The sequence below is a fragment of the Acinonyx jubatus genome, chromosome B2, assembly GCF_027475565.1.
Source record: "Acinonyx jubatus isolate Ajub_Pintada_27869175 chromosome B2, VMU_Ajub_asm_v1.0, whole genome shotgun sequence".
Taxonomy (NCBI): domain Eukaryota; kingdom Metazoa; phylum Chordata; class Mammalia; order Carnivora; family Felidae; genus Acinonyx; species Acinonyx jubatus.
In genome coordinates, this window is record NC_069385.1 from 71,575,142 (window position 1) to 71,602,015 (window position 26,874).

Genomic DNA, 26,874 nt, shown 5'->3' on the forward strand with positions numbered 1-26,874 from the left:
TCTAATTGCCTATATGACTGGGTCATTAGGTTGGACTTCTTCTAGTTTGGTTTGGTTTTGTTCTCAGGCCAGAAGTACATAACTTTTCATGCATGTATGCATGGAAAGGTTTTAACTGAGCACATACTGTGTGCTAGGCACTGTATGAAAGTTCCATTCTGATCAAGCTTATTGTCAAATTGGAAATGCAAAGAATTCAGTGGGCTGTCTTTTTAAGTAAGATAAGGGACGATTAGCATACTGTGAGTAGATCAGTGAAAGCACAAAAATCTGGGGAATCAGAGAGGTTTTTCCAAAGAAAGTGGTCCTGGTAAAGCAGAAGTGGCTAGCCAGAGAGGAAGAGTGAATGATGTGCCAGTCAGAGGGAAGAATAAGTACAAATGCCTGGATCAGGAAGAGAGCCAGGTCAGTCCAGAGGATGAAAGTCATTGAATAGTGGCTGGAATGTTGTAACATGTGATGTCATTTCTATAATTTCTTTCTGTAATACTCATCAAGTTTGATTTTTGTTTTAAACACATATTTATTGAGCACCCATTGTGTGTTCAGCAGGACCTGGAAGTGAACAAAACAAGGTCACTTGTTTTGTTTGCTCAAGGAAAGCTTTGCCATCTAAGAGGAGGAGAATATAAACAGAAGGAAGAAGTTTTACTATAAAGTAATATATCACATGCTATTTCAGGAACTGACAGAATAGGTTCAATTCCCTAGGGAAAAATGCCATAAAAATGTTATCTGAAATTATTAAAGTCAAGCATCAGCTCTTCTTCACCAGCATGTTGTGCCAAAGGGACTACAGAAGAGACAGGTGAGAGTCTGTGCCTGGCCCAGGGCAGCTTCTTCACAGTGCAGTCACTCTGAAGAAGGAGATGACATGTGCAAGGTGGCAGGAGCCCTGAGATGAGGTCTAGCTTGGCATCCTGAACGGGAGGACTCCTGTCCTGAGAGGTGTCCACCTCCATTTTTCATACAATTCAAGACAGAAAAGGTGAAATGCCACCCCCACTTCCTTAATAGTTGCTCGAACCATCCATTCTTTTTTGCATACTCTGTGAGGCTTTTTTCTAACTTTGGAGGTTGGTCTTGAAAGCAGTTCAGCGGATCTCAGTCAATTTTGTTTTTCTTTGAATGAAATAGAAGAGAAAATGGCAAAGTGCATGAAGCAAGGATATAAAGTGCCTGACGTAAGGATATAAATGTTTTATGAAGTGTGTGTGTGTGTGTGTTAGTAGGTTGGGATATGAACTGTCTTCTCTTTGGTGAAATCTGTAGGACTGCGAGTGAAAATTTGGCCTGCAAAATTATCCCTTTTGCTTATTAAGGATTGTCTTCTAGATCACAGAATCAGTGCACTGGACCAAAGTGCCAGAAGTCTGGACCCTCATTCTAACTTTGCTCCTAAAGAGACATACGGTTTGGACAAAGAGTAGGCTTTCTGTGAGCTTCAGTGTTTTTGATCTGAAAAGAGATTTGGCCTAGGTGAGCTCTTATGCTCCCTTCCAGGCAAGATTCTGGACTTACTACTCTTTGTAAGGCAGCTGGGTTTAAAAAGTGAATTGTCTTAAAATTGATTAAGCATTTGCATAGCTTTATCAATAGGTGTTCTTAAGAGTACACACAAAAACCTGAAGCAGAAATATATATATAGCTTACTACCACATGACCCTGTTTCCTGACAGTAAAACCCTTGGCCTGGCCCCTGTGTAATAGAGCCTCAGAAAAATGCTGAGTTGAGAAAATGTTGCCTGAGACCTCAATCCCTGCACCAGACAGTTATATGGGCTACTTGTTGCAAAGTGAGGAAGGCCAGAGAGCTGCAGGGCAACCAGGACTTGAGAGGGATGGGTGCTCTCCACCCCTATCCATTTCCAGTTCTCGGATCTACATAGGTGTTCCTTTACTCCTTTGTGAGATGCCAGGGTGACAGAAGGTATCTCCCAGGTACCTTTTACCACGGCCTGCAATAGGGAACATCCAGTACAGAGGAATTCTCCAGCCTCATCCCCTCTGCCACGTGAAACCCAACCATAAAATAAAGTAACAGAGCCAGTTTATCCCATTCTTGTGCTTGGGTATTTAGGGTCAGTTGTTTTGTCGGAGCTCACCTGTATTTTGAGAGAGTAGCAGTTAAATTGAGCCAAGTGTGGCAAAACAGTACATGGTACAAACTAAGTTAAAATTCCAAAAGCGCTCTCTGCTTGTGGCAGTTTCTTAATGTTATGGAGCACAGAACTGTGTAGCCATCAGAAAGACAGAGCAGCTAACGACCCCATTTGGGGCATTGTTAGACAGTTCTGTTGACACATGAATACATTTCATATGATTATCATAAAGCTATGGGCTGGAAATTGAGCAGCCATGGTGCTGCATTTCAGACTTACATTTATAATAAGCTGTAATAAAGTAAACATTCTAAACGGATGTAAGAGTAGGCATTACTTGTGATCACAAATGTGTGTTCAATTGAAGTGCTTTTGAAGCTCAATTTAACAAAGCAAACAAATTTCCTGGCATTATTAACATAATTGTTCTCACTGTTGGATTTTGATTTCTAAAAAGTTATTTAAGAAAAAAAGAAAAAAAAAAACATTGCTGGAAAACAAAACCACCAAAAAGATATGTAACTAAGATTGAGCTACTTTTCCTTTTATCATGTCAGATTTTTTAAAAAGTCCCAGATGTTCAGTCTGCCTCTTCCCCTAACTTGCCCAACCATTGCCAACCTATTTAACTCTGAGTTCATGTTTCGTGATTAGTTTTGTTTAGTTGTGGCTTAGATTCAGCTGTTTGCTCTGCCATCAGTAGTCTGTGGAGTGGGGCTACACAGCATTTATCTGCTAGTAAAACTCCAGGCTGTGCAGTAGTTAAAACAGGGACTTCTCCCCCTCCCCTGTCCTAAGGACAGAAAAGGACTAGAATATCCCATTTAACACCAAAGTGGGGGATGCATAACTATATGTAAATTTAGCACCAATTAGATGGTAGAATCTGAAGGACTGTTGTTCCTGGAATGTTCCAAAAGCAAAAATGGAAATCATAGTGGTAACATCTCAAGTGTGGTGGTAAGACAGAGCAGTGACAATTTGGAGCCTTTGGGCACGGCACAGTACCAGGAGGTGATCACTGTGTCTTCTGTGACAGCTGGCAGCTGGCAAACAAAGCAGATGATGTGTTCTCAGCTTGTAACTTTTCCATAGTGTTTTCCAATTTTGAATAAACCCCCAAAACAGAAATCCTTCCTGTATTGTCATTTGGCTAGAGCAGACCCTCATGTAGCAAGTGTGCTCCTGGCACAATAGTCCACCACAGTGGAAGCCGTGGGAGCTCAGGGTTGCGGGTATAGTGGCCTGAAAGTGGGCAGAGGTGCACAGCATGGTGTTGGTAGGAGGAACACTCTTCAGAGACTCAAATGGTGATTTCTTTAAAAAAATTTTCTCTAATGTTTGTTTATTTTCGAGAGAGAGAGAGAGAGCGCACATGCGTGCTAGTGGAGGAGGGGCAGAGAGAGAGGGAGACACAGAATCCAAAGCAGGCTCCAGGCTCTGAGCTGTCAGCACAGAGCCCGATTCAGGGCTCGAACCCACAAACTACGAGATCGTGACCTGAGCCGGTCGGAAGTTTAACCGACTGAGCCACCCAGGTGCCCCCCAAATGGTGATTTCTGATAGTCACGGAGTTGAGCTGACCTAGTCAAAATTAGAGGGAGAAACACTGGTGTGAGAATATCCTATGAAAGTACTGGTGATTTAATAGCATTCCTGCCAACCATATGACCCGATACATTATTTTGATTCTGCATCAAGATTGTGCCAGATACTTTTTTAGAGGAAAGATAAAAGCCACTGACCTTACTTATCTTCAGACTTAATTCCAAGTAGCTCAGCACTATAGCCCAGAAAATAATAGCTAACCACGGCTACCTTATTCAGAATAGACTCTCTGAAGGCTTGATAAGAGCAGTTGAGTGGTAATGTCCAACGCTGTAGGGTTTTCTTTGCCCATGAAATTTTGATTCTTGTTCTATATATCCACTAGGAGACATTCCAATTATCCTCAACAGGACGGGGTTAGAACAAAAGCCTAAGAGAGTGGGAGGGGGAAGGGGAGACTAAATGACAGATTTAATGTGGTTCCACATGTAATCCTCAGGAGTTGTGAATTGTGACAATTCTGATCTCTCAAAGGTTCAGCAGTCCGGTGCTTCTAAACGTAGAAATCTTTAGATAATAACCAGTGGTTTTGCACGTTTTATGTACGTGCGTAATTCTTTGCAGAGATCCTCCCCGCCCCCACCTCAAATTTGAAAATAAAAGCAGATAAACCAATTGCCAGGACCGAAAACACTGTTTTAAATCACTGAAGCCTACTAAAAATTTAAACAACTCTAATCATCACTGAAATCTTCCTTGGTTATGTATTACTCAACTGAAAAGCACTTTATCTTCATTTCACAGACCTGGCTTAGGACACTTGGAATGTCCTTTGTCTTCTCTCCACGTTTTTTTCCCTTTCCACTTTTGAGATTTCTCTTACTTCATTCCTCCTGACTTCTTTCCAGACCTCTTTTCTCCAGACTGCTGTTAATTAACCCATGACACTTGAGGTTGGTGGGGTTTTTTTATCTGTTTTTGTCCCATGCAGTCTGAGTTTCTTACTTCTATTTTAGAAGATCACTACATTAAACTTAACATGACCTGCTGCTAGAGCTCATGTGTCTCCTTTAATTTTGTGGTGACTGCAAAGGATACTCCATTAACTCTTTGGTTTAGCTGTTTAGTAATTTCTTGATTAGGAGTGAATAATAATAAAATTTTCCTTTCCTCTAGTATGTTGGATTTCCTTGATATTACTAAGAGACAGTTTGATAAAGAGCTCTAGATCTAAACACAACCTTGAAAGAATTAATTAAAGACTCTGATCCTTAATGTCTTAATTATTATAAAAGAATAATGTATATAAGGAGACTTGCACAGTGCTGGCTACATAGTAGTTATTTAATAAATGTTAGTTCCTTCCCTTCCCTTTCCTATGAAGGAAAAATCTCAGTCGAAATTGAAAAAGTCAATAGCTCTGATGAAAATACAAACATTAAGTTATTTTTGCATACCAGTTACCAAAATAATGAATTTTCTATTTACTCCTAGTTTTATACTTCCTCAATGCATGAATGTTCACAAACATAAAGATACACTAATTAATAGAGATAATGGAGGATGCACTTTAGTATTTAAATATTTTAGAATAAAAGTGTTTGATTTGATGATCTTAAGTTTCCTATCAGGTCAGAAATACTGGATGTTATGAAAGGGGATTGTGATGTTTTGGAGAAAATAATTTTTCTCTTTTTAAAAAGTCCATTTATTTATTTTGAGAGAGAACAAGCAAGCAGGTGTAGGGGCAGAGAGAGAGAGAGAGAGAGAGAGAGAGAGAGAATATCCCAACAGGCTCCACACTGTCAGCACAGAGCCCAATGCAGGGCTGTCTCACCAAAGGTGACATCATGACTTCAGCTTAACTGACTGAGCCACCCAGGCACCCCTGTTGTAATCATTTTCAAACTTCCAACATCTTTTTAGTGGTTTTGGATTGCCTGATACATGGAGCTGATGAGGCAGATTTAAATAAATCTGTTGTGAATATCCTTCAAAGAGTACATAAAGACACAAAATAAAACCCTTGGATTCTAAGCAGTGTTACTATCTCTCTGAATTTGTGTAAAACCTTTGTCAGTAACTCCAGGATTTCTTTCTAAAAGAAGAAGAAATATAGTTGGTGAGAAAGCATATATAAAGATAGAATGCAGTGTGCATGGCAAGGAGTGAAAGAATGACTCTGAATGGCCGAGTGGACATAGCAAAGGCAGGTTACAGGTACTGTGGTCAGAATATCTCAGTGCAAATCTGCATTGACCTGAGGTACAAACTTGTAGGAAAGGAATCCTAGAAAGCTTTGTTTGTTCAGATGGGTCCTAGTTACCACAAAAGCGGTATCACTATACTAAGGTGTTGTGGGTACCTAAGCTAATGACTCAGGGATGTGTGGGTCTGTGGGTTTTGGTGCCCATTAGTGCTACTAGAGCAAGCTGGGTCATTTTAAAGGAAAGCATTTACTCTAGAAGATGATCAAAAGGGAAGAACTTAAACATTTTTGTTGGTGTTCTAAATGGTAGGCAGACTAGGAAGGAAATTTTCATTTATTATTATAGCATTTTGGCTTATTGCCACACAGCGTGTAGATTCATGTGGAGGACAGTTCTCTTGAGGTCTGTACACCATAAAAAGAGCACAGTTGAATAGCTGGGTTTAAATTGAGTTCAAGAAAAGAGATAAAGTTATATAAACCTAGCACGCATTGCTACAGGAATTAAAAAAATGAACATAGATTGGCTCCAAATTGTTAGCAAGTCCTTGGAAAGTATATGAAGGACTCACTGAAGTAAATTTGAACTATGCATTGACATCTTAACGATTGCCTCACTAAAACCTTAGATCTAGTATAATGTGAACTTTGTTAAGTGTGGATATTTAATGGTCATTAAAATAGTTTTGGTTTGGAGTTTGTTACTGCCAGAAGTGAGTAGACCATTTATCAAATTCAATCTAACTAATATATCTTATGAATTATTTGCATTGGCTATGGGACAGATATCTTTAAAAAGAAGCAACATCAGATGAGTCTTTCATCATACTTATAACTGTTTAGGAAGAAAAAAAGTGTTAGATGTGCATATTGCTTTTAGCCTTCTCCCCATGTTAATGGTAGATTTTAAAGCTTTCCTTGGTTCTGTATTGTTTTTATTATCCCAATCATGCACTGAATTCACGATCTGTTTATAATTCTCATCATGCTCGGTACTAAACAGGGAGCGATGCATCGTGTCACAAAGTTTGGCGCCCTGTTTAGTAATCCATTACCATTACCTCACCTTACCTGGCAGAGCTGCCTGTTTTGTCCACATGACCTTTTCTTTTCACGAGTCATGCCCACAGAAAGGTCTTCAATCCACTAATGGCTTCTCATTTGGTCTAGAAACCAGACAAAAGCTTTGCAGCTGTGAGATGCGGTCCATTTTAAAATTAACCTATTGTAAATCCTTAATGATTGAGAAATTCTGCAATTTGCTATGATTTGTGGTTTGTGCTGCAACTAGAATAGCAAACAGCAGAGATGATGCAGGTCAGAATGGTGTGCATTTGGAGAAAGTGAAGGAAAAGAAACTTGTTAGACACTGTGCTCTGTTCAAGCCAATATGTTATGCCCTTCTGCCCTTCATCCGTCACACATCACTTTGTCTCTCACCCACAGACTCTCCCAAGTGGAATGTACTCCCTGGAAATAATTATTTAAATTACAGTTTATACACAAGAAGTCAAATTGTCCACAAGTGGAATCTATCTTTGCCTCCTTTAATATTTTTTCAGTGTAGAGCCTAGATTCTTAAGGATAAGGAGGGCACGTGTTTTTGACTCATAAAGACCTAGACTTTGAATTTTGCTACCAAAACAAATTAACTCTGTATCCTTATGCATATTACTTCAGTTTCTACCTCTGTAAGTCTTATTAGATACTTACACAGATTAACAGGCGCCCTGGGTGGCTCAGTTGGTTGAGCGTCTGACTTGATTGAGGCTCAGGTCATAATCTCATGGTTTGTGGGTTTGAGCCCTGCATCCGGCTCTGTACCAGCAGTGTGAAGTCTGCTTGGTCTTCTCTCTCCCTTGCTCTCTGCCCCTCCCCTGCTCATGTTCATTCTCTCTCTGTCTCTCTCTCTGTCCAAAACAAATAAATAAACTTAAAGGAAAAAGATACTTATACAGATTAAGTTAGATAATGTATTTGGAAACCTAGTAGGAATACAATGCATTTCTCTGTCACTTACTAGCTATGAGATCCTAATCAAATTACTCAATTCCTCTGTGCCTCTGCTTCTCTATCTAGAAAAATGGAGATAACTTTCTATGGTTGTTATGAGGATTAAATAAATTAATCCATGTAAAACACTTAGAACAGTACTCAACACCTACTAAGTATTCAATAATTATTAACCATTCTGGTTGACAGATATTAAATAGATAATCAACAAAAATTGTATTTACAAGTAATGATAAATATTGGAAAGGTGTAGGGAGCTATAAGACAATTCATACAAGCTAGAAAGATAATTAGTGCTTTGTAATGAAGCCATTGGCAAAGGATGACACGATTGGATTTACTTTTTTTTTTATAGTATTTAAAATTTTTTTTTTATTTTAGAGAGAGAGAGAGAGAGAGAGAGAGAGAGAGAGAGAGAGAGAGAGCGCAAGTCGGGGAGAGGGGCAGAGGGAGAGAGAGCGTGTGAGAGAGAGACAGAGACATGGGGCTCGATCCCATGACCCCGGGATCACGACCTGAGCCAAAATCAAGAGTCAGATGCTCAACCAGTTGAGCCACCCAGGCACCCCAGGTTTGCTTTTTTAAGAAACTGATATCGTTGTTTCTTTTTGTTTCAATTCACCTTTTAAAATTTAACATACAGTAAATTCACTCCTTTGGTGTATAGTTCTGTGAGTTCAGACAGATCCATACAGGTGTATAACCATAATTGGAATAAAAATACAGTAGTTCCCCCTTATCTGTGGTTTTGCTTTTTGTGGTTTCAAGTTATCTGCACAGTCAGCAGTGGTCAGGAAGCAGATGATCCTCCTTCGGACATACGGTATCATCCGAAGGTCAGTATTGGCCTAAGGTTAAGTCACAATGCCTACATCATTCACCTGACTTCATCTCATGTAAGCATTTTGTCATCTTTTGAGAGAGACTCACTCACATAACTTCTTTACAGTATATTGCTATAATTATTATTAGTTACTGTTGTTAATCTCTTACTCTACCTAATTTTAAAATTAAACTTTATCATAGATATGTATGTATAGGAAAAAACATAGAATATGTAGGTTCAGTACTATCTACATTTTCGGATATCTGTCTTGGAACACACCATTCACAAATAAGGGAGGGGGGACTACTGACAGCACAGTTTCATCACCTTTTCCCCAAATCCCATGGGATACCCCTGTGTAATCATCCACTCCTCCCACATTCAAACTCAGCAACCACTTACCTGTTTTCTGTTCCTATAATTTTGCCTTTTCCAGGATGTCATGTCTTAGCATACTGCATTTGAAATCCATCTTATGTTATTGCTTTTACCAATGGTTCTTATTGCTGAGTAGTATTCCTTCATATGGATATACCAAAATTTGTTTATCTCTTCAGCGGTTGAAGGGCATTTGAGTTGTTTCCAGTTTGGGATGACTATGAGTAAAACTACTATAAACATCTGTATTGAGGTTTTTCTATGAATGTTTGCTTTTATTTCTCTTGAGTAAATACCTAGGAGTGAGGTTGCTGGTTCTTACGGTAGGTGTATGTTCAACTTTGTAAAGAAACTGCCAAAGTGTCTTCCTTCCAAAGTGGTTATACCATTTTGCATTCCCACCAGCAAAATGGTATAAGATTTCAGTGGTTTTACATTTCTGTCAGCACCTGATATTGTTCATATTTGTAAATTTTTTTTATTTTAGACTTTCTAATAGGTTTATAGTGGTATCTCACTGTGATTTCAATTTATGTTTTCCTAATGACTAATGATGTTTTGAGCATATTTTCATGTGCTTATTTGTCATTCCTATACCTTCTTTGGTGAAGTGTCTGTTCAGATTATTTGCCCATTTTTAAATTGTGGCTTGTTACTGAGTTTTAAGAGTTCTTTATGTATTCTGAATGCAAATAATTTGTCAGATATGTGATTTGCAAATATTTTATCCTAATCTGTGTGTTACTTTTCATTCTCTTAGCAGTATCTTTAATAGAGCGTAAGTTTCGGGGCAACTGGGTGGCTCAGTCTGTTAAGCATCCAACTTTAGCTCAGGTCATGATCTCATGGTTCGTGAGTTTGAGCCCCACATCAGGCTCTATGCCAACAGCTCAGAGCCTGGAGCCTACTTTGGATTCTGTGTCTGTCTCTCTGTCCCTCCTCTGCTTGCACTCTCTCTGTCTCTCTCTCATTAAATAAAAAATAAACATTAAAAAGTAAAAAAAAAAAAAATAATAAATAAAGCTTAAGTTTTAAAATTTAATCAACTTTTTGTTTTATGGATCATGTTTTTGGTGTTGTTTCTAAGAAATTTTGCTTAACCCTATGTCACAAAGGTTTTCTTCTGCGTTTTCTTTAAGAAGTTTTATAGTCTTAGGTTTCCTGTGTAGGTGTGTTTTCCATTTTGAGTTGATTTTTGTGTAAAGTGAAATATTTAGGTTGAGGTGATTACTTGCTCATTGGGATATGCACATGGGTATGCAGTTGCTCCAGTGCCATTTGTTAAAAAGACTGTCCTTTCTTCCTTGTGTTGCCTTTGCAATTTTGTCAAATGTCAGTTGACCTTGTAATTATGGTTCTACTTTTGGACTCTATTCCACTCATCTGTGTGTCTCTCTGCTCACCAGTACCACATTGTCTTGATTACTATAGCTTGCCACTAAGTCTTGAAATCAGTATCATCCCTCCAACATTATTCTTTTTGTTTGGGCTGTTCTAGCTCCTTTGACTTTCCGTGTAAATTTTAGAGCAGGTTGTTGATATCTGTTAAAAAAAAAAATCCTGTTGGCATCTTCCTTGTGATTACATTGTCTATAGATCATTTTGGGAAGAACTGACATCTTAACAGTATTGAATCTTCCAATTTATGAGCATGGTGTATCTTTCCATTTGTTTTGGTCCTCCTTAATTTTTTTCTTTTATTAGTGTTTTATAATTGTCAGCATACAGATCTTACATATGTTTTTTATTTACACTTAAGTACTTCATGTTTTTGAAAATTATTGTAAATGAGCCTTTAAATTTTACATTTCTTATTTTTAATCTTTTTTCTTTTATTTTTTTAATTTACAGCCAAGTTATCATATAGTGCAACAATGATTTCAGGAATAGATTCCTAATGCCCCTTACCCATTTAGCCCATCCCCCCTCCCACAACCCCTCCAGTAACCCTCCGTTTGTTCTCCATATTTAAGAGTCTCTTATGGTTTGTCCCCCTCCCTGTTTTTATATTATTTTTGCTTCCCTTCCCTTATGTTCATTTGTTTTGTATCTTAAAGTCCTCATATGAGTGAAGTCATATATTTGTCTTTCTCTAATTTAGCTTAGCATAATACCCTCTAGTTCCATCCATGTAGTAGCAAATGGCAAGATTTCATTCTTTTTGATTGCCGAGTAATACTCCATTGTGTGTGTGTGTGTGTGTGTGTGTGTGTGTGTGTGTGTACACACCACATCTTCTTTATCCATTCATCCATCAGTGGACATTTGGGCTCTTTCCATATTTTGGCTATTGTTGATAGTGCTGCCATAAACATTGGGGTGCATGTGCCCCTTCAAAATAAATTTATCCCTTGGATAAATACCTAGTAGTGCAATTGCTGGGTCATAGGGTAGTTCTATTTTTTATAAATTTTACATTTCTGACTGTTCATTGCTAATACAGAGAAATACAGTTGGTTTTAGTGTATTAAACTTGTATTCTGCAATTTTGTTAAAGTTGCTTATTAGTTCTAGGAGCATCTTTGTAAATTCCTTCTATGTAAGTAATCATGTCTTCTGTGAATAGAGACGGTCTTATTTTTCCCTTTCCAACTTGTATGTCTTTTATTTCTATTTTAAGCAAGGGAATGACTTGATTGGATTTGCACTTTTCAAAGACCAATCGGGCTGCACTGTAAAGAATTGATAGGATGGGGAAAATGTGGACGAAGACACTATTGTAGGAATCTGAGAGACAGTGAGAGAGGGGACAAATGGACATATGCAGAATATATTTTGGAGGTAGAATTGGTAGGCAGACCCTGGTAATGAATTGAATATGAGAGAAAAGGGCACCAAGGTTTCTGACATGAGGAACTGGGTGAATGGAGCTCCCACGTATAGAGATAGAGAAGCAGTTTTGGGGGACGATAAAAAGTTGAGTTTTGAACATGTCAGGTTTGTTAAGTCTAAGGGAATTTCAAATAAAGGTATCAAGTAGGCAACTGGACCCTCTATGTATATGGTATGAAAGGGTATATATAGGGAATCACATAGAAGAGGAAGAGCTTGGGAAGGAGTCAGGCTACATGGAACCCTCTGTAAAGGCTTGTAGAGAACACTTTTTATTTTCAGTTCCTTCAGCATGCGAAGATCTTAAGATTTTTTTCACCTCAGACCTTTGGGCTTACTGGTAATCACTGCCTGAAATGTGTGACTCCCCTCTCCCTCCACCATTCCCATTTGTTTCCCTCTCTCTCTTTCTCCTGCTCTCCCTCTCCCTCCTTATTTCTATAAATTGGCTTCTCATCATATTCTAAGTCTCAAAATAAATATTATCTCCTCAAACTACCCCACAAAAATCAGATATCTTTCTCCCTGTATTAGCTTCTATTACATATCTGTTTTCTGCATAGCTCTTATCATAATTTGTAATTTTCTACTTGATTGTTTACTAGACTATACATGCCAAAGGGCAGGGACTGTGTCTGTATCACTAGTCTACAACCCTGTTCCTGACACACCACTGCTCAATATTTGTCAAATGGTGGGAAGGATGGATCTACAGCACGTTGCCGTGGTTGAATTAGCTCCAGTTTCTTTGTGTTTGCATATGACTGACTTCTTACACTTACATATGCAGAGGTTTCTACACCCAATTTGAGCCAAATTCTGAGCAGGAAAATAACCTTATTTGTTTAATTCTACATTTATTGGCCACAGAGTGCCCGGCTTTGTAATAGCCGGTGGGGTGTGAAATGGCATTGTGGTATTGGACAGGGAGACCTGTACTTGAGACTTGGCTGTTCCATTTTCTAGATCTGTGACTTTGGGTGGGATGTCTACTCTAAGCTTTAGGCTTCACACCTGTCAAAGGGCAGTAATATAATTCCTACCTCATAAGATTGTGGTGCAAATTAAATGAGATTATATGTATGGGCCACAAGTTTATAATGCTTGATACATACTAAGTGCTCAATGAATAAGTAGTTAAGATTCATTTATATAAAAATGAGGTCATACCATTCTAGAAATGGTTGATACTGCTTGACCAGTGGGGGGAGGGCACAAAGAAATCTTTCACTTTCTATACTTGTTCTTTACTGCCAGAAGCAGAAGTGCTGCTTTTAATGCCATGATGGCAAAGACTGGTAGTGGTATCACCTCCATGTTAGGCATCAAAAAATAGTACAAATGTTTATTCAGATGACAAACTTAGGATGTTTAAGCCCTAACACCTTTAGTTTTGTTTGGGGAGAAAGAAGGAAAAGGTGGGAAGGAGGAACGAGGCAGAGAAAGACTAGAGATTGTACTAGGTTACTTTACCTAACCAGCCATCAGCAGTATATATTGGTTGATAATCTGAGGCTCGTGATTCTCTTGAATTCGGTAAACATTCTCTTTGAGTATCTACCCTGGACTGGGTACTGTGCTGACAGTGGGGAAATTAGTGGGGAATACATATATTTTTTAAAGTTTTTTTAAATGTGTTTAATTTTATTTTTGAGAGAGGGAGAGAGAGACAGCATGAGCAGGGAAGGGCCGGGGTGGGGGTGGGGACAGAAGATCTGAAGTGGGCTCTGCACTGAGAACAACAAGCCCGATGTGGGGCTCCAACTCACGAACCGCAGGATCATGACCTGAGCTGAAGTTGGATGCTCAACTGACTGAGCCACCCAGGTGTCCCAGGGAATACATATTTGAGTGATCTAGATCAAAACCAGTGAAATTAACGTGATAGAAATTCTCCTTCTCTACCATGAATCTATATTCTACACCTCAAGCAAAGTTGTTCACAACTCTGGTTCGTTTCCACTAAGTGCTAGATACAAGCTTACATGTCAGATTAGGGATTAGAATCTGGGAATGAATGAAATGAATGAAAAGGAATTAGGGCAGAGACTGTCAAACTTTCTTCATTCATTTTGCCTCATACACAGCATCTCTAAGCCAAAAGAAGTACCTAACACCTCCACTGATTGAGGGAATAGAGCCAAGCAATTTAAGAAGTATTTAGATTTTAACAATTTAGCACATGTTAAGGACTGTATAACTTCTCCATCCTTGGAGTCAGATTATACACCACCAACTTCGTTTACTGTTCCACATTGAGTTTTGTGGTACTTGGTTTTTATCACAATAACTGCCAAAAACTCAGCTTTGCAAAGGTATAATGTCATCTCAAGGAATCTCCTACTGAAACTGTGAACTCCCTGCAACTAGTAGTTTGTATGATGTCCAACACATGCCACTGTTTCCCTAAAGATTTAAAATACCCCACAATGCCTCTGTGAGTTTGTGGCAGCACACCAGGATACCTCATTGCTTAGTTTGGGAACTGTGGTGTTAGGGCCTTATTCCAAGACTTTGCTTTCTATAAATGTCTATCTTATTTTTCTGTACCTCTGCTTTAAGAACCAATTTGATGTTTATTACATTTTATGAAATAGTTTTTTAAGGAATTTTTCATTATTAAAAATTATGAGAGTTAAGCACATATAATACAGAAACTTTGGAAAATACTGCATGACACAGGTTAAAAGTCATTCCTCATTCTACACTCCACCATGACCATGCCAACATGGTCATAATGTTTTTTTTATCTGTATATTACATTTTGAGTAAGAACTATACTAACTCTGATATTATTAGAAGGTAATAATCTGTAGTTTAGTGGCAATTCCATACCCTAGAGTTGTGACTTGTCAGTAATGACCTTTACAATAAATAAGACAGAATTTCTAGCTGCCTTTTTTTTATTGGCCACTTTCATTAATTGAACACCTGATTGGTGGCTTGAAGACCCACCATTCATGAGGGAGAGACTTCTGCTCTGTTTCCAACCTAGAAAATGCAAAGTGTGTTATTTATAGAGTGGTGGTGGTAAGTGTAACATTTTTTTTAAGAGGGTAACTTGTCTAGTTTTTTAGTTTCTCCAGTAGTGGATGCACTTTCTAAAAGTAATATATCAAGACCCTACTATAATATAGTATTTCTAAAAGATTATCTAATAATTCAGATTTAAGCTATTTGTATTGTTCTGACACCACAAGGAAAACTTCATTTCTTTTTTTCTTTTAAATTTTTTTAAAGTTTGTTTATTTTTGAGAGAGAGAGAGAGAGAGAGAGAGAGAGAGAAAACAGAATGGGGGAGGGACAGAGAGAGGGAGACACAGAATCTGAAGCAGGCTCCTGGCTCTGAGCTGTCAACACAGAGCCCGACACAGGGCTTGAACCCACCTACCACCAGGTCATGACCTGAGCTGAAGTTGGACGCTTAACCAACTGAGCCACCCAGGTGCCCCAGAAAACTTCATTTCGAATTTGTTATTTTATTTTCTACACCTTTATAAGTACTAGAAATTAGAGTTACTTACATGAAAATAAGAGTTTTATCTATTTAAGATATGTTTTTAAGATTTACCTTCGGTCATACTATAGAAATAGAACTTGAATTATCAAAGAGCAGAATTATAACTTTAAAAAGAAAAAAATGGTCAACTTAATTTAGCTCCAGAGAACAGTTCACAAAAGATGGGAGTGGAAACTATGCATGAAACATATATTCATCTTTGGAGTCTCATTGTCTCTCTCTCTGTCTCTCTCAATAATAATTTTAAATTCTGACCTGAACAGGTGGTAGCATTACTTTCTTAGCATAGCCTGGACTGTTGAGGAGTGATTTTGTTCTTCTAAATTCCTGGTAGAGGACCTCATGGCTGATTCTAGTGCTGAGGCAGAGAAAAATACGAGATGAGCCTGGAGTACTATCTTGCATTGCCTGAAAGTAAAGTCTAAAAATAAATAAGTAAGTAAAAGTGGAAGCAAATTAAAAGGACACAGGAGCCAACCTGAGAGAGTTCCCAGTGCCAAAACTGGAACACTTTGACCAACCAAATAATTGACAGTAGTAGTTTATTATAACCCAAAGACTAAAATAAATATCCATGAGTTCATAGTAATATACATAAACAAATAAATAAAGGAAGGGAGAGGGACAAGTTCCTTACAAAAAAAGTCCAGATAATAAATGTAGAAGGAATGGAGAAAAAAGAAAATTCCATGAGAACACCACAGGAATAATTGCTGTAGGCAAGATTCACAGATGAATGCTAAAATTAATGAACAAAACTTGAAGGAGAAACAGGATACTTGTACAGTCTTAAAATACCTCAAGAAACTTATTAATATCTGTGGTGGTTTTAATAAACGTCCACAACTTCTCTGACACTCTTCCTTCCATGAAGTGGAGCTTACTTCCCTTAGCATTGAGTGGGGCTGTTTGTTCACAGTGACTCATAACTAAGCAATAGTGCGTGGAGAGGAGAAAACCAGTAGCTCTGCAGTAGTGAACCATGGCAGACACCATCTTAACAAGGTAGTCAGGGTTCACATCGCCAGGAAGAAGTTGTGTCAGTATCACATACCCCCACATATTACACAACGAGAAACACACTTCACCTCTTGGCGTTTGTCCCCAACTCCATAACCTTAGTCTAATCATGAGAAAACGTCAGAAAGTTCCAAATTGAGGAATGTTCTACAAAGTATCTGACTAGTACTTTTCAAAAGTATCAAGGACAGTCTGAGAAACTGTCACAGATCAGAGGAAACTAAGGAGACATGATAACTCCATGCAGTGTGGTTTCCTGGATGGGCTTCTGGAGCAGAGGAAGACTTTAGTGGAAAAACCGAAGCCTGAAGAGTCTGCAGTGGAGTTAATGGTGTTGTACCAATGTGAATTTCTTTGACTTGATAGATGAACCATGAGATATAAAATATGAACATTTGGGAAAGCTGGGTGACAGGAATACTGGAACTCACTATACCGTCTACACAGCTTTTCTGTAAATCTAAAATTATTCCAAAATTAAACGTTAAAAATAGAACAACCCACTGATAGCTTCTCTAAGATATTTGTTAAAGTGTCTCCAGAGGTGTCTGGATGGCTCAGTCAGTTGATCGTCTGACTCTTGATTTCCACTCAGATCATTATCTCACAGTTCATGAGATTGAGCCCCGTGTCGGGCTCTTTGCTGACAGCGTGGAGCCTCCTTGGGATTCTGTTGTATTCTCTCTCTCTCTCTCTCTCTCTCTCTCTCTCTCTCTCTCTCTCTGCCCCTCCCCTGCTAATGCACTCTGTCTCTCTCTGTCTGTCTCTCTCTGTCTCTCTCTCAAAATAAATAAACTTAAAAAAAAAAAAAGTCTCCAGAGCAAATTAGTTCAGAGAAATCCCCCTCCCTCAAGCCTTTGTGCAGTCTCTTTATAAAAGAAATATGCGCTCTTGATAGCAAAACAGCTCTCCCGAAACAGGGAAAGTAAGTTCTAGAGGTTTCATCCCACCACTAGAAATAGAAATGCAACTTTGCCTGCTCGGTGTAGGTCAGTTCAGCCAACACTGATGGTTTGCCTTTTGTGACTTGGTAGTGTAGGTTGCCCAGCACCTAGTTACAAAACGTATTCTGTAAAAAGAGTGCAGAGTGGAGCACCTGTGATTGTACCTGACTCTGTTGTGGGCTCTTTGTTCAGGGCTTACTGTTGAGCTGCTAATTTAAAATCTCCAGAGATCCAAGATCCAGTTTCATTGGACTGTCTTTCAATCCCATTATATTGGTAGATTCAAATAGTGTAAAAAGTGTGGTTCTCAATAAGATGGATACATGAACAAAATGTTTTACAACATAAAATACATAGTATATTCCTCTTTAAAAAAACAGTAAAATCTCATTAATCCAATGTAATTATGGGTACAGATATGAAATCTTGATTTATAAATATTTTGTTCTTATTAGCTCAAACTAGGGTAACACAGTTGATTATAGAAGGCCTGACAAGGTCTTATTTTAGTAAATAATAATACGTAATTGGCTGAGGATGATTATTGTCATAGTAACAAATTAGAATTTGGATACTAAAATTAAACTTCTTCCCTGTATGACAATCATTCTCTTGATCTGACCATTAGTGACAACTGTCTTTAGTTTGTGCACATATGAGAAGTATTATTTTTGTCAGTTAAATATATTTTACTACCTAACCCGATTGAGTACCTTGCAGTGTGTCTATCTTGGGAATACAACTGATGTGATCAATAAAGATAATGGATTATTCTTGAACATGGACATACATTTAGGTTAGTATAGTGGCAGGTGCCTGCATTTCTCAGAAGGCTGTTTCCCAGTTGTTGTTAATGCGTGCCCAAATAGATACACAGATACTTAGTAATACTGCTTAATTGCTGTAGTCAGATTGAGCAACACATAATTTATAGCAGTTCTGAAACCAGGAACACCAGAATGATATGCTCTGTGATACAGACTTAGGACAATTGCTGGTCAGTGAAGTACAGGTGATACAAGCCTGTCTTTTGTGATACATGTGATATAATTTTCTTGACACCTGTTTTCAAAGTGTACCTTTCCATGTCATCCTGGTTTCTTTAGTGAATTTACTTAGAAAGTATGTTTTACTTTTTATTTTTTGAAGGCAGTATTTTAGTTCCTAATTTTATATTTATCGTAAGAATTTTACTGGTTGGCCACTATATGCCAGGTCCTTTCATTTATTATCCTTCCGGTGTCCCAGTAAATTAGGGACTCCTTGTCCATTTTAGAAATTACAAAATGGAGATTCTGAAAGGTTTGGCGACTGTACCTCTGTTAGACCCTACATTGTGATAAATGTGGTTACCTCGCTGAATGAGTTGCCTAGTACTTGGCTATAGATAACGTATCAAAAGTTAAAGGTGGTGGATCCTTAGGAAGAAAGGGAGGGGAATTGAGACTAGAATAATGAATATTTGAGAATAATTTTAGCAAAAGTTTGCTATAAGTAGAACATCACTTTTTTGGGCAGGTCTGTTCCAGAGCCACTGAATGTATCTGTCCTATTGGATTTGTTGAAAATGCAAATAATCCAATCAAGTATGATACTCATTAAGGGAAAGGAATACAATCTGATAGTTTTTATGAAAACATGTACTGCCTAATCTCTGAGTTGAAAGCATCTTATAAAAATTTGCTTCCCTTCATATTCCTAGGTGGTATTGAATATGTGTGTAGAAAAAAAATGAGAGCATTTCAAATAATGCTAATGAAGTTTAAATGATTGCAATCTACCATATTGTGAGGAAAAGTTGTTAGCTGTGAAAGATGAAGACTGAATTAAAATATTACCATGACTGGCATTTGATTTGAAAACTGCAAAGATAAGCTTAGGTTCCTATTTATGAAAGCCATCTTCACAGCCTGATGAAATATCTTTTAAAAGGTTTTATAGTTACCATGGATACTTGTTAGCTTTGATAGAGTAAGTTGTAATTCATATTCAATCATCTGAGGTGAAGTAGCCAAAAAACCCACCAACCAAAATCTAAAGTGGCTTCCTCTGTATACTCATACTAGTTTAGAGATGGAAAGGGTAAATAAATAACCTGAGATTAGCGTTTGGGTTAGTTATCACTGCTTGAAAAGCAAAATATTTAGGATGCGCATTACCTGAATCTGATCCTAATGTTTACCTTTTATGGGTAACTTTTACTTTTAACTAGTAAAGGGAACTTCTTAGGTTTTGACAGGGGAATTTAGATGGTGAGACCCTTCTGAAAGCTGATGGACCCAAGCAGCATACGCAATTTCTGAAAGCCATAGGGACACAGAAATATTGAAGGCATTGGTCCCTATGGTAACATATTTGCATTTGGCCCAGAAGTGGCTGGTTTCTGCTTAGCCTCTTTTAATTGCTATATATTGACAGCCGTTTTCACAACTATTTATAAAATGTTGGATTAATGAGCATGTGTGTACAAGGGAGTGCACACCACATCCTTAGGCTTGATTAGACACTTGAGATGACAAAAAGCTCTGCGTGAAGAGTTACCGAGGTGTTTTTGGCATTCCCTAATGTGTCTGTCACATAGTGGAAGCAAAAAGCCTTTTAAATGATTTAAATATTTTCCTCAATTCTCTTTTAAAACAGGTGACAAAAGAGCTAAAACAGTATGACAACAAAATTATAGAATGCAAATTCGAGAATAACAGCTGGGTCTTCATGAGACAGAGAACAGACAAAAGTTTTCCTAATGCCTACAACACTGCCATGGGTGAGTATGACAATCTACCAGTGTTTGTTATGTTAAAAAAGAGAGAGGGAGAGAGAGTGTTAAGGTTTTGGAGTCAAAATGTGCTGTCTTTATTGATCTGTTTGATGGGGCGAATCCATAGGGTCATTCGGACCCTACCCTTGTGGCTGGGAAAGGGGTTGTGACTTTACTGGCTCCAGTTGGCTTTGTAGGTTGTCCGGAGGCCTGTGGGCTCACGCCCCCGCGCCCAGAAGAGAAGTGTAAAGGGCAGGATAATGGGCTGTATACAAGTTGAATTTGTTGAACAACAACAACAACAAAAGCCACGATAATTTCAGATCTATTCAAAACTATAAAAACCATTGTTTGCCAGATGGTAAAAGACAAAATTAGCAGGGGAAAATGTAATTTCCAGCTCCTAAAATAGCTTTACAAACAATGGAGAACAAAGTAAATGAAAACCATTAAAAAACAAAACAAAACAAAACAAAAACCTCCTAAAACCTGCTCTGCTATCCTTCATAGTGTTCTTTGGGTACAACTTGAATGCTTTGCGAATTCAGAATAGTAAGTGTCTTTCACGGCGAACATCACAAAGTAATGAAGTTTACAAGCTAAACTAGTAGCAGTAGTTGCTCTGGACCGCGTTTTTAGTGAATTTGAAAAACATACATAAAAACCAAGATTGAAGGTTAATAGCATTGTGTGCTGTTAGACTGCTCAGTCAGTGATGTTGCTGATTATATGATAAGCTTATGAGAAAATACAGAAATTGCCAGTTTCAGTTTTGCAGTTTATGAAAAGTTACTATTGTACATTTAAAGGTTTTGTTGGAACTAGCATCTGTGTTCAGACAAGATGAGTTAATTTTGAAAATGGGAAAAATTAAGCCAGTGTCTTTTTTTCCAGAGCTAAATATGTAAATAGGATTTAAAGGACTGGTAGTAAATTTTGACCACATAAGAAGGGATGCCTCGTTTATTCGTAATGTTGTTGTAATACCTTACTTCCTCAAACAAGTTGTTAAAACAACAGAGTATGTATGATCTGCCAGCTACAGCGGAGCCTCCCTGTTCAGTGGAAATGGTGGCCGGTGCCATCGTGACAGGGAGGAGTTCTTTCTCAGAGGAGAGACTACACGTTTTCCGTAGAAGTTTGGTTGAATATAGACTAGAGTGTGATGCGCTGTGTGCTCCGTTCAAAACCTGAAGACAGTTTTGGAGCGATGGACAGCCACAGTGAAGGCATGCTTATCATTCAGATACTTAACGTTTTGTTTTAAAATGAACAGTTCAAGAAAGAGTGGGCACCAGAAAAGCACCCATTTTAGGGGGCGGGGGAGGGAGGAGAATAGTTTAATGTATGAAGCGAGTCACCCAAATCCGTAAAATGCAAGTGTTTAGCATATTGGGATGCAAACCTTTCCCCTTTGGCATCCCCCTGTGGTGAGTCAGCTGCCTTAATTAACCCTCGCGTGAGACACGTGTCTCCCTTTGTCCACAGCTGTGTGCAACAGCATCTCCAACCCTGTCACCAAGGAGATGCTGTTTGAGTTCATCGACAGATGTGCGGCGGCTTCTCAAGGACAGAAGCGGAAGCATCATCTGGACCCTGACACAGAGCTCATGCCTCCACCGCCCCCCAAAAGACCTCGCCCTTTGACCTAAGACCCGCCTCTGACTTGAGGATTGAGAGGAAAAAAGAGTGAGAAAGAATGCTGTTGCCCCATTTTTGCAGCCAGAGAAATTCAAAAGCGAATGTGGCCTGATGCTGATACGCATTTGAATTTTTTGTAAAAAAAGAAAGAAAGAAAGAAAGAAAAGAAAGAAAGGTATTGTAGCCGGCCTGTAAATATTTGACGCATTTGTTTCCTCAGTGCTACGATACATCATGGACTTCACACAGTTTATTTATATCTGATAAACTCAGCCTTACCTTGTGGAATCTGAAGATTGAAATATCCAAAGGTTTAATTGAGATTGAAATCAATGCAAAAGAGGCCTTGTTTGTATATGGATAACTTTGACCTTTAATTTATAAAGTTAGTAATCTGGAACTGTGAGCGTATAAAACACTGTATTTTTTAAAAGTTGTATTTCAACTATGGTAAATTCTCCTTTTGAAAAATCTAGGCAATGGCATTAAACATTCTTGCTGTCGTTTATCATGGATTTCCTACATTTCTGAGATTCTTGTGTTCAAAAACAAATGACAAGGTTGTCAAGTATTATATATTATACTATGTTAAACAACTCAGTCTGGCTTATCTCATTTTAAGAAGTTTTTTTAGAAATGTAAAAGTAAAAAAGTAAAGCCCCGTTTTTGTGAATTGCATCCTGTCTAAAGGAAGTATATTGAGTATTTTCATCTGTTTCTATTCTTTGAACTAAAATATCAGATATCCAATGTGTCCATTCTGGCAGTGGTTTTCAGTTACTTCATAGAACTTAGATATATACCACCAGGTTCCTTTTATGTGTTGTTCTCCTGGGAGACCCTTTTTCTTCCTTCCTTCCTTCCTTCCTTCCTTCCTTCCTTCCTTCCTTCCTTCCTTCCTTCCTTCCTCCCTTTTTTGTTTTTTAATGTCAGGGCTACTTCTGCTTTACCTCAGTGATATCAGCACATTGTAAATTACATTAAAACACACAACTCACTGTGATGATGGGAATGATATCAAATACAGACGATGTTGTGTTCGTTCCCTCGAACAAAGCGGCAAAGGAAATGCCAGCTGACTCCTTTGATTAGAAGGTGATGTCAATGGAATAGAATGCTGTCACTAGAAAATGCTCTCCCACTGCTAGATAAATGCAGAGGCAAAGAGTAGACATCTGTAGAAACTAAACATCAAGGAAGCCAAGACATTTATTTTCAAAGCCAGAATTCTATCTGTGTTCTGTTCTCGGGATGCTATTTCTGTTGTACACCTGAATTTTAAAACATTTACTTGTAGGTAATGGATTTAAAGAGCAGCTAATTGGTCATCTGCCATTGTTGAGAAGCCGTGTTCTGATTGGTTTGTGAAGGAACTCTCAGAATTTGCCTATTAGAGGCGAATATATTTATTTTTAGAGGTACAGGTTTTAAGTATATGTGTATTTAAAACAAATTTTCATGATCTGAATTTTATATATGATATGCATATATATGTAAGTATACGCAGCAGTGTATATTCTTCTACTAATACAATCAGACATGAAAAATCCAAATGAGTTACCCAGCTGACTGAATATCTGACAGGATTTCTATATGATATAGCACAGATTAACCAAAAATGTATTTATATTCAGCTGAGTTTTAATGTTTTTAAACAAAGTTTTCTCCTGTAGTGCTTTTCTATATGAAATACTAGGAGTCATGCTTGGGCTTTTTCCTTTATTCTTTCCAAGTTATGTAACATGTAGTGAATTTATCTAGAATGTCATTTTAGTATTTCATTCCTAGAGTGCTTTTGTGAGTTTGGGCACTAAAGGGATTAAAACACCTGACTGCCACAATGATTGTTGAAAGGTGGAAATTTGTAAGGTTCCATAGTGTCTTGTACAAAGTGGATCTGAAAAAATACCTATGCAACTCCAAACAGTCCGATGCCTGCTTCACCAGGGTCAGTGACTCTTTTCACACGCTATGTTGCTTTCTCCCGAGCCTGTATAAGTGCAGAGCCCTTTTGCAGATATAAGAGCTAGCTTTTGCCAGTGATCTTTAATGGAGTTAAAATGTTTATGGTAATTGTAACCTTTTAAATGAGTTATGTGAAAAGAGCATCTCATTTTTAATACACCCAGATACTTTTTCCTTGCCTTTGTGCATTTTCTAAAACTTAATTTTCTTAATTTGTCCTTCCTTTCGATTACAGTGAAGTATAATAGCCGGCCTAATAAGTAGATCCCATTTAGCCCCCGAACACACTGTCGTCTGCAGTATCATCAGAAGTCATCTAGAAAGTCAAGGGGGAGAATTGAGAGGCAGGAGTTGGGACATCAGGAAGGAAAGAAACCCTTGCCTTCTCAGGCCACTTCACAGCAACTCTTTTCTGACACTGAAGTTTTGTAGACAAGAATAAGAAAACTTTGCTTTCTTGAGTTATCACATATAAAAGCTTTTGCTTTGTATTTGGAAAAGATGCGGATGACCCGACTGCCTGGATGGTTACATTTGCTTTCCATGAAATGCTCAGAAAACGTCAGGACATTCCTTCTCTAATTGTGTGTCAGTGCGTATTGTAATAAAACCACTGAGTTAAAATAACAGTTTGGCTGGTGATGCCTTTGTGTCCCTCTATGTACCTAATGATTTCGTGTCCCTTTTATTGCTGGTGTTATCCTGCCTCTGTCAGCCATACCCGTTGTAATCCGTCTGGTTTTGTTGCATTCTAGAATTAGCATAAAGACTTGGAAAATCCTCTATTCTTCTTCCTGAGAAACCAAGAAATTGGATTGACATGGGGGATGTAGCTTGCGCCTTTTCTTTTTGGAGGGTAGGGGAGCAGGGGAGAGCACATCCTTAAGTGATATTTATAGTACTTCTGTCCGTGTACCTCATCCTAGCACTCTATTATATGGGTAGATATCCTGTCACGTTATTTTGAACACATTTAATTCTTTCAGAATACTCAGCAGTACATATTCTGAAATGATGAAGTAATGACCTGTCCATTTTTTTGTCGACTCTGTATTTTTGTACCATGGAATTTGCCATTTAAAATTTGTAAATGATGCGGTTTTGAATTATGTGTATAATCCTTTCCAGTCAAAAAACCTTGAAAGTCAACCAAATACTCGCAGGCAGGGAAAACTAATGTGGTGGGGAAAAAACCCTGGGCTAACCCCAGAGACCAAGTCTAGGCTCTGCCTCTCACCGGCTCTGTGTTCTCTCTAGGTCTCACCCTGTACCCCCTCCCCCCATCTGTAAGAGGCCGAGATTGAGCCAGATGGTCAAAAAGGGCCTTTTCAGGTCTGACATGATTCTTGTAAAAGCTCATGGATTTTAAATAGCCCATATTCACAATGAAGGGAGTATTACCACTACTGAATATCCACCAAGCACCAAGACCGTCCCCAAAACAACTCCTCTGTGCAGGTAGGGACCATTATTAACCTCATTTTGTAGTTGAGGAACCTGAGACTTAGATAGCTAACCCATGGTTACATAGCTAGTAAGTTGTGAGCTGAGACCCCAACAAAGGCCTTTCTGACTCCAGCTCCTGATTTATTGCTCGGTACTCCTCACAGCTTTGTTGCAGTCCCGGCTTGGGGGCTGCTTCTGTGCCAGGGGCCCCAAACTCTGTTTCTTTGGTGCCAACAGGAAATGGGTTTCAAGCATCTCTCTCCAAACCAAGGAGATGAACTTGGGATCGGCAAAGTAAACATATTTTTAGGGCCTTATTATTTAACCACTTATTTGGCAATATTTAAATGTGAGTGACACAGAGGCCATGAAAACAAGTTTAATATTCTCATTAAGATGCTAAATTCCGAAGACATAACTAGGAAGAAATAAGCGATTAAATTACACACTGGGCCAAAATTTTCCTGATTGTCGCATAGTTGACTGTCAACTCTGATGCTTTGGCAGGTTGGTGTCAGCCTCGGTTAACCCAGAAGTGTCCCTCCTCTCACTGGACTCTGGTATCGGGTGGCCACTGTGCATGATAAACAGGTGGGGGTGGAGGGCGCTCAGAGCAGGGGCCCCCCAGGCTTCTAAGCAGAAGACTTCACATTTCAAAAAAGGAGCCCATGGATCTGGGGTTGCCAACTATTTTAACTTGCAACGGCTTTACGAAATAATATGTTGCCATTATTGCATACAATAAAGGGAATCTTAACACCCAAAAAGGAAGTAGGACATAACTTAGAAGAAAGGACATGTCTTTATATAGAACAAATTTTGTTTTGTGAAAGATTCTCTACACTATCCCTTGCTTCTACATTTCACCACAAACTGGTAAAATCATTGTCATGGACCGGTGCTGGGAATCCTTGCATAGGTGGAATTCCAGGCAGCTTGTATGTAAGTGGGGAGGCAGGCAAGAAGCCCCTAAGGGAAGAAGCGGCCCCTGGTTCCATAGCTAGAGGTCATTTTCATAGCCAGAGCTGATCAGAGTATAATTACCTCACAACTGTTGATTATATTGTGCCCTTGAGATGTAAAGCGTACAGGCGAAAAATGAGTTGTCTGAACGTTGACAGATACTCCAAAAGGATGACACCCTCAGCTGTTTAAGGTACAAAAATAAACATGCCACATACAACACAGAAAAACAGAATTTGGCTTTGACAACGAACCCGAACAACAGAGTCGCCAATGGTCACAACTTTGAGGTGGGCACGTAGTCAGTCTGTTTTTCCTTTAGATCACTGCCACCAAGAATGACCTTTCATGACTGCAGACCCGCTCCTGCTCCCCGGTGAGAGCTCCCTGGCACATGACATCAAAGGGCCTCCATGATCCGGCCTCGGCCTGCATCCAGATTTGGATCATGCCTGCCCCTTGATACAGCTGTATGCCTCGCTGTTCCCACAACGCCGTGTCCTCTAAACCCAGGAACCTTTGGGGCGCCTGGGTGGCTCAGTCGGTTAAGCGGCCGACTTCGGCTCGGGTCATGATCTTGCGGTCCGTGAGTTCGAGCCCCACGTCGGGCTCTGTGCTGACAGCTCAGAGCCTGGAGCCTGTTTTAGACTCTGTGCCTCCCTCTCTCTGACCCTCCCCATTCATGCTCTGTCTCTCTCTGTCTCAAAAA

General features: G+C 38.8%; 1 protein-coding gene across 1 annotated transcript in view; it reads left to right on the plus strand.

Annotated features, from left to right (window-relative positions):
- The window catches only part of RNGTT (RNA guanylyltransferase and 5'-phosphatase), a 306,719-nt gene extending 282,336 nt beyond the window's left edge, over nucleotides 1–24,383 (plus strand). Inside the window, exons 15-16 of the mRNA XM_015069535.3 lie at nucleotides 20,033–20,156; nucleotides 21,639–24,383. Of these exons, the coding sequence (XP_014925021.1) occupies nucleotides 20,033–20,156; nucleotides 21,639–21,802 (288 nt within the window). The 3' untranslated portion in view covers nucleotides 21,803–24,383. The remainder of the gene's footprint in view (nucleotides 1–20,032; nucleotides 20,157–21,638) is intronic.
- Nucleotides 24,384–26,874: the final 2,491 nt, after the last annotated feature.